The sequence below is a fragment of the Palaemon carinicauda genome, chromosome 1, assembly GCF_036898095.1.
Source record: "Palaemon carinicauda isolate YSFRI2023 chromosome 1, ASM3689809v2, whole genome shotgun sequence".
Lineage (NCBI taxonomy): Eukaryota > Metazoa > Arthropoda > Malacostraca > Decapoda > Palaemonidae > Palaemon > Palaemon carinicauda.
In genome coordinates this window covers 302,431,850-302,447,124 of record NC_090725.1, presented here as the reverse complement: position 1 = coordinate 302,447,124, position 15,275 = coordinate 302,431,850, and the positions used below count along the sequence as shown (strand labels likewise).

Genomic DNA, 15,275 nt, shown 5'->3' with positions numbered 1-15,275 from the left:
AACAAATCCTCGAAGATAATGTCCTTTAAAAAAACAGATAACAAATCCTCGAAGATAATATCTTTTAAAAAACAGATAACAAATCCTCGAAGATAATATCTTTTAAAAAACAGATAACAAATCCTCGAAGATAATGTCCTTTAAAAAAACAGATAACAAATCCTTGATGATAATGTCTTTTACAAAAGTCGAAATTAATTCCCGAAGCTTACCGTCGCGATTTTCTGAAGCTCTTCGTCGTTGGTACCAAGGGAAGCGAGTCCGATCTCCTGCGAGAACTGAGCAAAGGAGGGGCAAGCCAGAAGGGGCATATGACCTAGCAGTTCATGACAGCAGTCTCTGATATATTGGGAAAGGGAAAAAATGTGATATAGAGTTTACTGCAGATGTTATCGATACGGATTAAAAAAATCACAGAAGATAAGCGTTAAATTTTTTTTATAGATACATACTGGAAGTCAAATCTATTTTCATGACCAATGTTAACTGTAATGATGGAATCCTAATGATTATAGTCGTTAGTCATTTGATTGACAAGGCTCTTCATATTGGCTGGTTTTTCGAAATACGTAAACGTGTGTGTGTGTATATATATATATATATATATATATATATATATATATATATATATATATATGTATGTATACACACACACACATATATATATATATATATATATATATATATATATATATATATAAACAGAAACAACTACAACAATAAAAACGGCCGGTTCTAGTCCACTGCAGGACAAAGGCCTCAGGCATGTCAATTTATATCTTGGGGTTGACCAGTTTCCATCACCACGCTGGCCACTCCGGATTTGTGATGCATATACACGCGTATATATATATATATATATATATATATATATATATATATATATATATTATATATAATGTTTGTAATTAAATACATGTATATGTCTCATCACCAATTAATAGTCCACCGCAGGACATTTCCTTCCACTCTTGTCTGTTTATGGTCTTTCTATGCCAGTCTATCTTCCCAAAATGTACAGTACATAATTGTACTCATATGTGCACACGTGTGTATATATTTATAAAAACACACATACACATATATATATATATATATATATATATATATATATATATATATGTATATGTATATATAATTATGTATATTATATATATTTATATATTCAGTACCATTCCCTTAGTGGAACAAGGTAAATTTTTAGCAAACTGCTGTCGGACAAAATTTTGCATTTGATGCCATTTTGAAAAGTTAGAGCCATTCAGAGAAGGCCGTTCTCGGAATTGTCTCATCCCTAATATTTCCATAACTTACAGTAGAATTTATGATTTTTTATAAAAGTGATGAGCTTACGAATTTACATATTTATTTGTAAGTTAGTAGAAGTAAATCAAATAAAGGTAATGATTCTTTAGGTTTTATTCATGGTCATTAACGTCTTGTAAAACTGAAATCCTTTTATTAGATGTCATTTAAAAACACTACTTCTATAAACTTGTAAATCGTTTATTGAAACTAGTAAATTGGATAAAAGAATATTTCTTAGTTCTTTGATTACCCGTATTGATAGGGGTAGAGAATATTATTTCTATATAGTTTTTTTTTTTTTTTATAAAAAAAGACAAGTTTCGTAGAGTACTTAGTTTATGAGAATATTATATTTATCCATCCATGAAGTGTTGCGGAAGCACTTCAGTTATATCTGTAGCACACTTAATATGTGCAATACTGTAGACTTTAATTCATATTACGGAAACACTTCAGTTGTATCTTTAGAACACCTAATATACGCAATGGACCCAAATTCACCCCGTTATGGTGCTTACGGTTCTGGAGTGTAGAAGGGATCGGAAGAGTGCCGAATATACTGCGTGCAGTGGAATACCCTGAAGGCTAAACCCGCTAGGAAATCCCTCGGGGACAGATATCCCGCTACTGGTCGGAGGCTGAATCCAGTAGTACCTGTTGGGGGGTGGGGGGGGGGGGTGGAGAAGAGAAATAAATTCATTAAACGGTTCAAGTGGAGCTAAATAATCATGCACACAATTCAATGTTTCTTTATATTCTTTCCTCACTGGGCTATTTTACCTATTGGAACCCTTATAAGGCTTTTAGCATCCTGCTTTTCTAACTAGGGTTGTATTTTAGCAAGTATTGATAATAATAGTGCAATTGAATGAACTTAATGTTTCGTATTAAATGTCTTTATTTTACATTTTTCTTTACTACCCTATTTATTAAGAGATTTAACAGTCTTGCAATGTACATTGAGAACTTAATAAATATATGCTGCTTTAAGAATCAGTTACATTTTTTATATGTTTTTATTGCTATCTACTCTAAACATTATGTACTAGATATGCAGTATTAATAATTGGTTTCGTCCTTATACGTATATTAAGAGGTTCCTGATGAAGAACACACATTTCCAGCATCTATTATACTTTGATAATTGATCTATTTGGTGTATATATATATATATATATATATATATATACATATATATATATATATATATATATATATATATATATATATATATATATATATCTATATATATATATATATATATAAATATATATACAGTATATATATATATATATATATATGTATGTATATATGTATATACACATATATATATATATATTTTTATATATATATATATATATATATATATATATATATATTTATATATATAATTAGATTACGATATGTAGTAGGTTGGCCACTATATACAGTATATATATATATATATATATATATATATATATATATATGTATATATGTATATACACATATATATATATTTATATATATATATATATATATATATATATATATATATATATATATTAGATTACGATATGTAGTAGGTTGGCCAGGGCACCTGCCACCCGTTCAGATACTGGCACGAGAGAGTTAGGATCCTTTGACCAACTAGACGGTACTTTATTGGATCCCTCTTACTAGTTACGGCTCTTTTTATCTTTGCCTACACATACACATACACCGAATAGTCTGGCCTATTCTTTTCACATTCTCCTCTGTCCTCATACACCTAACAACACTGTGATTACCAAACAATTCTTCTTCGGTCAAGAGGCTAACTACTGCTCTGTTATTGTTCAGTACCTACTTTCCTCTTGGTAAGGGTAGAAGAGACTCTTTAGCTATGGTGAGCAACTCTTCTAGGAGAAAGACTTCAAAATCAAACCAATGTTCTCCAAGTCTTGGGTAGTGTCATATCCTCTGTACCATGGGCTTCCACTATCTTGGGGTAGAGTTCGCTTGCTTGAGGGTACACTCGGGCAAACTATTCTGGCTTTTTTCTGCTGCTCTATTTTATATATGAAAGATCTATTTTAATGTTGTTACTGTTATTAAAATAATTAGTGGCTTATTACTAATCGAGTAATTTCTTTATTTCCTTTCCTCACCGGGCCACTTTTTCCCTGTTGGAGCCCCTAGGCTTATAACATCTTGATTTTACAACTAGGATTGTAGCTTAGTTTGTAATAATAAGGATACTACTACTAATAATAAGCATCAAACTTACGCTTCAAGTATTTGTCGATGTCAGCTAATTGTGGGAGGTTGTCCTCCCTAAAAAAGCATAGAAATTATTATCATATTTTGTATTTTGGAAATTAAATTAAGAGTAATAAAAATCTCAAATACTCTATCGTATAAATTTTCAGTTTTCGTACCATTGTGAAATTTTACATGGATAAATCTTTATTTATATAATATACATATATATATATATAATATATATATATATATATATATATATATATATATATATATATATATATATATATTAGACATCATCTTCAAGGCTTAAGTTTTAAAGAAAAAGACTAATACTGTTAATATATCTTTTAGACAGCTGTTTCAGGCATTAATTTATATTTATCACAATGACAATAATAATTCTGACAATTTAAACTTTTATCTTATATGATGGTCGTTGGAGCTGTATAGGTAACAGGTATTAAATCCGTATAAGATTTGGTAATAACAATTAATATGGAACATTATTGGTCGCGGCAAATCGAGCCTGTATATGATGAAAGTTTCACAGCAAACTCCTTTGACTTTTGAATGCTCCTATTAGTGGTACTGAAATGATTCGCAATGATGAAAACACCAGTGACTGAAGATTTACATAGTGAGCATTGAACTGGATAAGTCTGTAATAAATGTGTACTGTTCTGATGTTCTCTTGATTGTAATCTCGCTTTCAACATATGATGATGATATAGCATTACAAACATTTGGAACTTTCATTGATGCCAAAAAGGTAATTTTGTGAAACTTTTCCAGTTTGCCAATATTATCAGGATTATTTGTAAATATTCCTGTAAAATATTTTATATTTTGAGTTTTACTCCCACAGCCACACAAACCATTATATAGGGGTTTTGGTTTCATTGCAAAATTAGTACTGCCCTAATGAGAGCAATGAATTAATGCCTGAAACAGGTGTCTGTAGAAGGTAGAAATGTATCATCACAGTGGAAATTTTCTTCAATTTCTTATAAAAATGCATTGAGATTAAAAAGAAGGGAAAGAAAATTATAGAAATATTGTCTTTAAAGCATTATAGTTTTAGTATGGAGTTGAAAAATAGTTCGCTTTTATTCATTTAGATCAATTCTGTATAAAGAATTTTCAATTACTTTACTATCCATGAAAAGTTTTTTATTTCCTTTTTTTGTATATAAGTATTTTCTTATTTGTATGATCATGATTTTGCAATGAGTTAAATTACTTTTCTTTCCTTAGTTTTGCGTTCTTTAGACACCAATCACCCTCTAAAAAGATATATTGTTTTGTTGCTTACCTGTATCCACAATATTTGACAAGATCTGGCCAATTTTTATTGTATTCCTTACAAGCGTGTGTTGGATACAGGCGGAAGAGCTCCCGGTAGATTGTTCTCCTGCAATAGTAAAAATTTGTTACTTCAATGAAAATTTTTGTATGGGAAACTATGATTATGTACACATGTAAGTTTTAATAGTCCTTGCAAACTCACTGCAACCTTTCATGCTTAACCTTTTATCATAATATCGCCTGGTTAGTCAAAGATTCCTGTATATATCTATATAATCTCTTCCATTCTTTCTTCATCTATATTAACATTTATAAGTCATTCGTATTGGCATAATTTTAGTACCGTAAACAAACTAAGCCAGTTACTCCTATGAATGTCCTACACTGTTGCTTCCTGGATATCGTTCCCTTACTTTCCAATACATCTTTCACATCATCTGTCCTTTCTACTTCTATTACTTCTTAATTACACTTTTTTCACTAATCTATTGTGGTCACTTTTTCACCAATGCTAACCATTTTACCGTTTCGTATCTCAACAAAGAGTTGATATCAACACTTTGAACACCTTTTCCTTCTTTTACATTTAATAATTACTTTCAATGTTTAACCACAGATAATTCAAGTCTGTTTATCAATTTTTTTGAACAAGACTAGCTACTTTTCTTGTTTTGCATATTATATGAATTACACCTCATCTTACCACCATCCACTAAATTTACTACCAGATACTTCCTTGAATCGACCATTTACAGCCTTCCACCATGCAGACAATCATTAATTCTTCTTGGTTTGCATTTATCTTCATTGCCTTATATTGTCTCATATTCATTAACAACTTTCTCCTTTCACAAACACGTAAAACCTCTATTAACGTTTTGAACATTCTCTCCTTCCAGGCTATAATTAGCACAATATCATATGCAAACAAAACCATAAAAATAATAATTATTGTTTATTATTATTATTATTATTAATATTATTTCAGTAAGAGACCCTATTTTATGCATGTTTCACTGAAAACTATGGCTGCCATCATGACACGCTTTCTATTGTTCTATTTTCTTCTTTTCAACAGCACTGCGATCCGCCAGTATCTGCGCTTTTCTCGTTTTAGAGAGGATATAGATATATGTAAGTAAATGCATTAAGTATTTTATGATTATTATTATTATTATTATTATTATTATTATTATTATTATTATTATTATTATTATTATTATTATTTTGTTAAAAGTGATGACTGCCTCAGCGCTCTATGTTCAAAGGTAGACAACTGCTTTGTTGAACTACCCACATATTCCGAACTACACATTAAAAACAGCTCCTTAGACTTAAGTAAATTGTCAGCCTTAAATTCATTGAAGAATACCATTCTGATGTTTACATTCTTAAAGTAGGTTTTTGTTATATGTTTTAAGTATGGAATTTCAGTATGGTGGAACCTACCAAGTTTGGATTTCCTCGTCTGTGTATTCAACTCTTGGGATTGGGTCACCACTGGAAATGAAACAGAAAATAATTAGATTATATTTAAAGGCTGTTTGCACGTAGATGATACTATATTGGTATTGATATGTTTTTCATACACACACTAACGCATATTATATATATATATATGTATATATATATATATATATATATATATATATATATATATATATATATATATTATATATATAGTATATCAAAGTTGAGCTCATCTTACTCCTTATTTTATTATGTATATACATAGTTTAAGTATTTACAAGCATAGCTCATATATATGTGTATATATATATATATATATATATATATATATATATATGTGTGTGTGTGTGTGTATATATTATACATATAATATATATATATATATGTATATATTATACATATATATATATATATATATATATACTGTATATATATGTATATATAAATTATATATATATATATATATATATATATATATATATATATATATATATATAAAGTACATATAAAAGTTTATATGTATAAATAGATGCCTCTCTCTCTCTCTCTCTCTCTCTCTCTCTCTCTCTCTCTCTCTCTCTCTCTCTCTCTCTCTCTCTCCCAGAAGTTATTTAGGATTAAGTTCGTCCTAAGGTTGGTAGCCTTAGTAATGAAGGAAGTTAGAAGTAAGTGAAAGGGTTAACTTTGATGTTTCGGAGTTTATACTGGAAGGAAGGAAAGAGAGAGAGAGAGAGAGAGAGAGAGAGAGAGAGAGAGAGAGAGAGAGAGAGAGAGAGAGAGAGAGAGAGAGAGAGCATATTTTCCTCTTTACTATATATGCGGATTAGTAATATTTTTGCTACATATACACATATATAATGTTTATATATATGCTTATATATGTTTATATATATATATATATATATATATATATATATATATATATATATGTATATATATATTTATATATATATATTTAAAGTCATTGACGCCGATATCATTTATTTTATATAAAAATTAAAAGAATATTTAATTAAAACCATTGATTGATTGATTGAAAGTTTTCTGGCATCCTGACATCTAAGGTTATTGACGCTGATAGCATTTATTATATATGAAAAATAAAAGAGAATTCAGTTAAAACCATAAAAGTTAAGAAGTCATTATAATAGTTAAATAGTTTTCAGAAGACCTGCTTCTGAAATAAATAAATAAAATGCCGCTCGCATAGTAGGACACATCATGTCCAAGAATCTTGGCAAGGATGAACCTGCCATCCTCACCCCGAGTCTCAAACATATATCTATTTCTACTCACTACATTTTACCACTAACAGTAAAACCATATTTTTAAAAAAAAATATCGGAATTACGGTTGTTTGTGAATCTTAAAACTCGCTAATGGAATGAGTATTCAGTGAAACCTGTAAGATATTGTTTGCACGGAAATTTTTTTATGCAATTTGTAATGACTGTTCAATGAACAATAGCCTATGACTATCGTAATTTAACAGTATTATTATTATTATTATTATTATTATTATTATTATTATTATTATTATTATTATTATTATTATTATTATTATTATTATTACTAGCTAAGCGACAACCCTAGTTGGAAAAGCAAGATGCTTTCAGCTCAAGGGCTTTAACAGGGAAAAATATCCTAGTGAGGAAATGAAATAGGGAAATAAATAAACCATATAAGAAGTAATGAAAATTAAAATAAAATATTTTAAAAACATTAACAACATTGAAAGATATTTGATTTATAAACTATAAAATCCTGTTCAAGCATAAAGACATTTGCGGTGAATTAGAACTTTTGAATTTCTACTGATTCACCTACCCGTTTTGAAAGCTTCATTTAAATTACTCACGTTGTTAATGTATCCTAATACTTCAGATTAATTACATTTATACTGTATCGATGCTATAGGAAGTTGTATTATTTTTAACCTATAATAATTCTTACTCTACTCGAGTAAATATTATTCAAGGCCCTTTGCGTCAATAGTCTTAGGAGATGATGATGAATCATACTTACAATTTATACTTCATGGCGATGTCATAGAAAACCTTTCGACGTGCCCTGTAGACTGGGTCTTTGAAGCCCTGAATGAAAATAGAGATTAATTATATCTTATGTGAAAAGTAGTTATTTGTGTAATTTAAAGTACACCAATCTTTCAATGTCTTTACTATCTATATTGATGAAAACCAGTAATATATGAATATTTGCACTAACAAAAAAGATAGATGGATTTTATATCTTGAGAAGTAAAGGAGAAAGGTGTAAATATACTACATATGATCCAGTGTAAAGATATAAATTAAGGGTAAGTGTACTGAGGAATATATAAATTCAATAATTTTAGCTGGAGAAATTTATGATTATTTTATCGAAAGTTTTATAAACGGTTAATCGAGAGTACTAACTCTATGATCTGTGAAGAAAACATGAAAACAATGACGAGCTCCCGAATAATTACATTTATTTAGCGAACAACAGTTATTTATAGGCCCTCATAGGGTTACACAAGGTTGACAATTGAAAGTATACATTTAACAGCTTTTGTCAATAAGGTTGACATTGGCATAAAGATTGACAGTATAATAACGAAAATGGAGATGGTTTAAATTCGCGTGTTACATTCAACAGCTATTTCTGTTTAAAAGTTGATTGGAGTCAAATGAGTGCTGCGTAGAAGGAAATGGGATAGAGGTCTTTATTTTATATTAGTATAGAAGTTGTTTGTTGCTCGTGCATTACATATGACAATCCCTCTTGAAGCAGATATGCTTGAGAAAGGGGCTATCTGCCCTTGAAGGTCATACTATTAGCTGGCCAGTAGTCTAATCTTTTTTTTTTTTTCACAAAAGTTGGAAGAAAACTTTTGGGGTACCATGGATGACAGGAATGGGCCTGTATGAGGGTGCAAGGGGTGGCTTGCAAGCATCGGTGCACCGGTGCACCGGTGCACAGGAAGACTTGTGTATAGGTCTTTAGGTATGTGCTGCTTTGTTGAGACCTTGTAAGTCTGGCTGCGTGGTTTCCACAATTGAGAGGTAAAAAGTGTTACCTCTGTTGGATGTAATACGGTCTGGAATGCCGAATCTTGCTATTGATCGGGAAAGTAAAGTAGCTGTACATGAAGCGAATGTTGCATCTTGCGTGGGGATGGCTTCAGGCCAGTAAATAGAACAGTCACTGGCTGTGAAAAGGTAACTGTCCTTGTGACGAGTGTGCGACATTATAGCTAGGTCCAAAAGAGCTAGGCCCAAAAGAGCTAGTACAATTGAGCTAGTGCGACAAAATAGCTAGTTCCATAATAGCTAGTACCAAAATCGCTAATGTGACAAAATAGCTAGTTATACATTTGAGCTGGTACAAAATGAGCTGTTAACCAAAAGTAACTAGTTTCAAGAAAATGGAATGTTATTTCTACTTCATTTTTTCTTTTAATCTTTTTCTTATCTATGGAGAAAAAAGTTAGTAGTATTCCACCCTTCATCATGGAAGTTATAAAGTCCCAGAAAGGAAAAGATTTACTTAGCTACGATGGATATTTGTACCGAAAAAATACAACGAACAAAACCAGCCAGAACTGGAGATGTGTAATGAAGGATTGTAGAGGAACATTGAAAACTGCGCCGAACTACCAAGAAAAGTGTGAAGTAAAAATTGGACAAGAACATAATCATGCCCCAGATCCCGCAAGGCAAAGTGTTAGAATTGCTTTAGGGAAAATGAATGAGCAAGCTTCAAATTGTAGTGCACCACCACGAAGAGTTATTGCTGTTGTAGTACAAGAGCTGGATGACGAAGCAATGGCTAATGTCCCTAAAAAAAGAGCGCTCCAAAAACGTATTCAACGTAGACGTAAGGTTGAAGGCCATTTTCCTGAACCTTTATCAATTAACGAATTGATAATTCAAGAAGAATTTAAAACTTTCACTTTAAACGGAAATACAGAACCCTTCTTACTGAGTGATGTAACAAGTGATTCAAAACGAATAATCATATTTGCAAGCCAGCATATGCTCGATCAACTTGCTAATTCAAAAATATGGATGTGTGATGGCACTTTCAAAGTCGTTCCTAGATTATTTTATCAATTATATACGATCCATGTTGTTAGAGAAAACTATCTTTTTCCATGTGTTTATGTTATGATGCCTGATAAGGCACAGTCAACGTATGAACGAGTATTTCAGATTTTGAAAGACAAACGCCCAGACTGTGACCCTGAAAACGTAACCTTAGATTTTGAAAAGTCTGCTATCAATGCTTTCATGACAGTGTATCCTGATGCAAACATAAATGGATGTTTCTTTCATCTATCTCAGTCAATATGGAGAAAAATAAAAGTCACGGGATTATCAAATAGCTATATATCTGATGCCAACTGCCGTCTTTATTGCAAGATGCTGGCTGCTTTGGCGTTTCTAAATCCAGATGAAGTGACAGATGCATTCGAAGAGCTAAATGAAGACCTCGAACGTCTGCAATTGGATGAAGAAATGCAAATATTATATGACTATTTCGAAGACACATACATTGGTAGACGACAGAGAAGAGGAAGAAGAATACCCTTATTTCCCATCGAATTGTGGAACGTCCGGGAAAGAACACAAAACGACAGAACAAGGACAAATAACAAGTTAGAGGGATGGCATCGCGCTATTCAGGGAATGTATGAGACTGCTCATCCAACCGTATGGCGCTTTTTTCAAGGAATTAAAAAAGAAGAAGCACTTCAGAGAAGCAATGTAATTGCGTATATCAGTGGGCAGCAATTACCTGTCAAAAGAAAGACTAAGGAAATTAACGATAGACTGAAAAACTTGATTAGCAAGCACACAAATAATGATATATCTACTAAAGATTTTTTACGAGGAATAAGCTATAACATAACATATTAAAGGTTAAAGTTTTATTTGTTTTTTAACATTTTCAGTTATTTTTCTACTTAAGTTCTAGCCATGACTGCTGTTTTTTATCTATTTCTATACTGAAGTGTGTTGGTTGAAACAATTATTGATATGTGAAAGTTTTATGTAATAAAGTTTTATATAAATATTGATTAAAATCTGTTCTGCTGTAAATAATAAATATGATGACAAAAAAAAATATTTTTTACTTTCTACCATAGTAATCAACGTAAACACACACACACACACACACACACACATACACACACATACACACACATACACACATACACACATACACACATACACACACACACATACACACACACACACACTGTTTTAGCAACACTACATTTTTTCGAAACTAGTTATTTTTGGTTAACAGCTCTTTTTGAACCAGCTCAAATGTACTACTAGCTATTATGTCACAATAGCGATTTTGGTACTAGCTATTATGGAACTAGCTATTTTGTCGCACTAGCTCAATTGTACTAGCTCTTTTGGGCCTAGCTCTTTTGGACCTAGCTCTTTTGGATCACTCCCCCTTGTGACATGGTAAGGGGTTAATCACGTCAACATGAATGGGGACAAAATTACGCGGAAGTTACTGAAAAATGCCCAAATCTGAATCCGTGTATCGATGCACCTTTGAAGTTGACGTGAAGTACAGACCCAATCTGTGGCATCTTTAGTAATGTTATGCTATATGAACTTCGACTAAGGTAGCTGTGCAGTAGATCAGAGCAATGGGTGTGAGAGGCCATGGATCAATTGAAACTCCTATTGGTGCATGGAAGCAGGTATCCACTGGTGTGGCCTACCAGTACCAATGTCACAGAAGAGGGTGGCGTTAAAGTCGTCGAGAGGGACATCTTCCTAAAGGAGAGATGTGCAGGATGTCTTGCAGGTTTGGTACTTGGAGCCCTATTGTCGGGCTTCTGCCATGGCCTTGTAATCCATTCCAAAGTAAACAGTGGCCAGTGTGTTCCTGTAAAGGGCGTTGGCGATGGTATTCAGTTTACCAGAGATGTATTTAATGGTACTTTTGTATTCGGAAATGGCAGAGGGATTTAGGTGTTGATGGGCGAACCAGGCGTCGGACGTTCCAAACAAGGCATACATGAGGGTCATGTGGGCCATGCGAATTATGGACGTGCTCTTCAAGAAGTGGTTGACGTGACAGACAGCCAATTATGCCGCCAATAGTTCACGGTTGAACGTAGAATAACTGGATTCCACATCAAAAAGTTTTCTACTGAAAAATGCCCCAGACCATTGATCTTTTATTCGAGTACCGCTACTAGAGCGAAGTCACTGGTATCATTGGAGAGTAGGTGGGATGCAGTTGGCATGGGAAAGTAGAAACCAGTAGCAGGGCTTTCTTTCCATTAAAGAAGACCACCTCCTGAAGGGGCCCTCACCTCAGGTGTTGTGGCTTACCCTCGAGTGACTCACAGAGGGAATGGGGACAAGAATGGCGATTTTGTCTGACAAGAACTGGTGATAATAATACACTATGTATATGAACTCATGCAGCACTTTGATAGTCAAGGGCATGGAAACCTCTCTACTGCAGATAACCTTCTGAGATAGAGGGTGAATGCATTCAGGAGTGATGCGATGACTTGAGAATACCACTTCCGTGGTACCAAAGGTAAACTTGTTGTACCTGACTACAGGGTCGTTCTGTTGCAGGCGGTCGAGGACAATATGTAGGTAATGTAGGTGGTCTCTTAACAGGGGGAGAATAACAGTATGTCATGTATGTAACATACGCAGAAGGGGAGATATGAGTAGTGATGGCATTCTGGGGAATGTCTTCTAGGTTCATGGTCATATGATAATACCCCTTCTGAAGGTCCATAATCAAAATTATTTTAGCACTGTGAAGGTAAACGGTGATATTGGCAATTTTGGGGAGGGGGAAATGGTCTAGTTCTGCCTTCATGTTAAGATGCTTGTAATCACCACAAGGGCATAGGGATCCATCCTTTTTCAGGCTACGACCATGGTTTTGTGACTTTTTGATAAAGTCACATTTCTTTTATATCAGGGAATGTGCTTTTAACAGCCCTCAACGGTCCAGGGGTAAATGTAATATAATAAATAAAGGCATCGTAATCCACAGTTAAAGAGCAGCCATGGTCTTATTAGTTTATTTTTTATTATCATTTCCCATATTGTTGCAGTTTTTTTTTTATTCGTTGAATTATTGATTGTGTAAAGCTTTATTACACATGACTGGATTTTTTTCTACTTTAGTTTTGCAGTATACTTTTTCAACTCATATCTTTTATTAATGCACTGCATTGCGAGATACAAAAGCAAAATCCTTTTATGTACTGGAGAGTTTACCATGGAATAGAAAACTACTGTTTATCTGAAAAACGAAATAGCTGATGAAAGAGATGAAATTATTTATAAGGGGTAAAGTAATCATTGCCAACTTGGAAAAAGACGGGCTTCACAAAGAGAAGAAAAAGCATCAAAAGAATGAAAAATGCCCCCTCAAACAGGAATAACCGCCCAAGGCATTCCAATGTCTTGAGAACATTTGAGAGAACCTAATGTAATACCGCTTAAAGATTACATTGTACTAGAAAACAGAAAACATTAAACTTTAGCTGTGCGTGAATACCCTCGATATTTGCGATCAAACCTGACATTTTTCTGCAGTATAGTTGGTCCTTATCTCAAGATACTAGTTTTAGCAAGACACAGGAAGCTAAACTCACCACATACGTTGCTTACCCTCATCGAGTTCAGAGAGGACGGGGCGAGTACTAATACTTAGTCTCCATATAATGAAAATAGTTGGCTTCTACATCAAAGGTACCTTGCAATCCTTCCCCCCCCCCCCCCCCCATCCCAATCAGCTTCCTCTGATGGTCAGTCTTGTGGCTTCTATTAACCCGTTGCCATTCCTTACTCCCCTCACCCTTCTACCCATCCGTAAGACGCCATCCTCCTCCTACTCCTTCCCAAAGTTCATGATTGAACTCATAATTAAGTCTTTCGTCGTTTGATGCGATTTCGTTGGATTATTTTATAAAGACAATATTGTGTAGGCATGTTGTTGCGTAGTTTTGCACATGTATATAAGAGTGATGATGTAAGGGTATGCCCATATATACAGATGTATTTTTGGCTGGAATTTCAATGTTTATTAGTCATTATTAATTAGCAAATATTGCCTATGTCTGCACAAAATTAATAAAAAAGATACCATAAACAATGATAGTCAAGGATGATGGGCTTAGTTTTAATATATTATATATTAAATATTTCCCCTATGCAGAGAGTTGCCCCAGAAAGAAATCACCGGTTCCTGCTATATTCATACGCAAACTACTGAAACGTGGTGAAAGCTTGTGGATTATTAGCCTTTTCTTATACTTCTTTCATTTTATCTATCCAGCTCCATTTTATATCTTCTTTTCTTGTTCCCTGATACTTCTGAATTTTAAGTGTTCTCACCAAACTATCGCTGTCCTCTGATCAATTTTTTAAACGAAACTAACTTCTTTCCCACCATGTCTTCCCCTTTGAGGGGCATGTCAACATCACAAGGTCCAAAAGTTTGTGAACTTAGAAATTAGAGGATTTGCTTCAGTGTATAACGTATTGGTCTTAAGTCAATGATTAATAAACATACACGTAAAACAATAATGAGAAAATGCCTCTTAAGTTCATGTAATCTATATAAAAATATAAAAATGAAAATCAAACTCAAGAAAAATATTTCCCTTCCATGTGTAGTTTCTTTATTTATATTGTATATGATTGAACACTTGATCATTTCTAATCATTCATCACTTATTAAGAAACACTTTTCAGACTGAATCCAAGTTGAATTAATGGCAAAAAAGGCATTTTATACAGTACATAAATTGAATTTATGAAGATAAGTACTCCATCACAGTACGAAATCAATTGTAAAAGTGGCTTAAAGATCAGAAATTACTAATGTTTTATATATATATATATATATATATATATATATATATATATATATATATATATATATATATATATATATATATATATATATAT

At 32.6% G+C, this 15,275-nt stretch overlaps 1 protein-coding gene across 1 annotated transcript in view; it reads right to left on the bottom strand.

Moving 5' to 3' along the window:
• Positions 1-15,275, bottom strand: part of Trhn (tryptophan hydroxylase) — a 53,024-nt gene that overhangs the window by 4,268 nt on the left and 33,481 nt on the right. Inside the window, exons 5-10 of the mRNA XM_068378195.1 lie at positions 8,335-8,402; positions 6,289-6,339; positions 4,847-4,945; positions 3,557-3,603; positions 1,827-1,962; positions 213-339 (exon numbers count right to left, since the gene is read on the bottom strand). Of these exons, the coding sequence (XP_068234296.1) occupies positions 213-339; positions 1,827-1,962; positions 3,557-3,603; positions 4,847-4,945; positions 6,289-6,339; positions 8,335-8,402 (528 nt within the window). The remainder of the gene's footprint in view (positions 1-212; positions 340-1,826; positions 1,963-3,556; positions 3,604-4,846; positions 4,946-6,288; positions 6,340-8,334; positions 8,403-15,275) is intronic.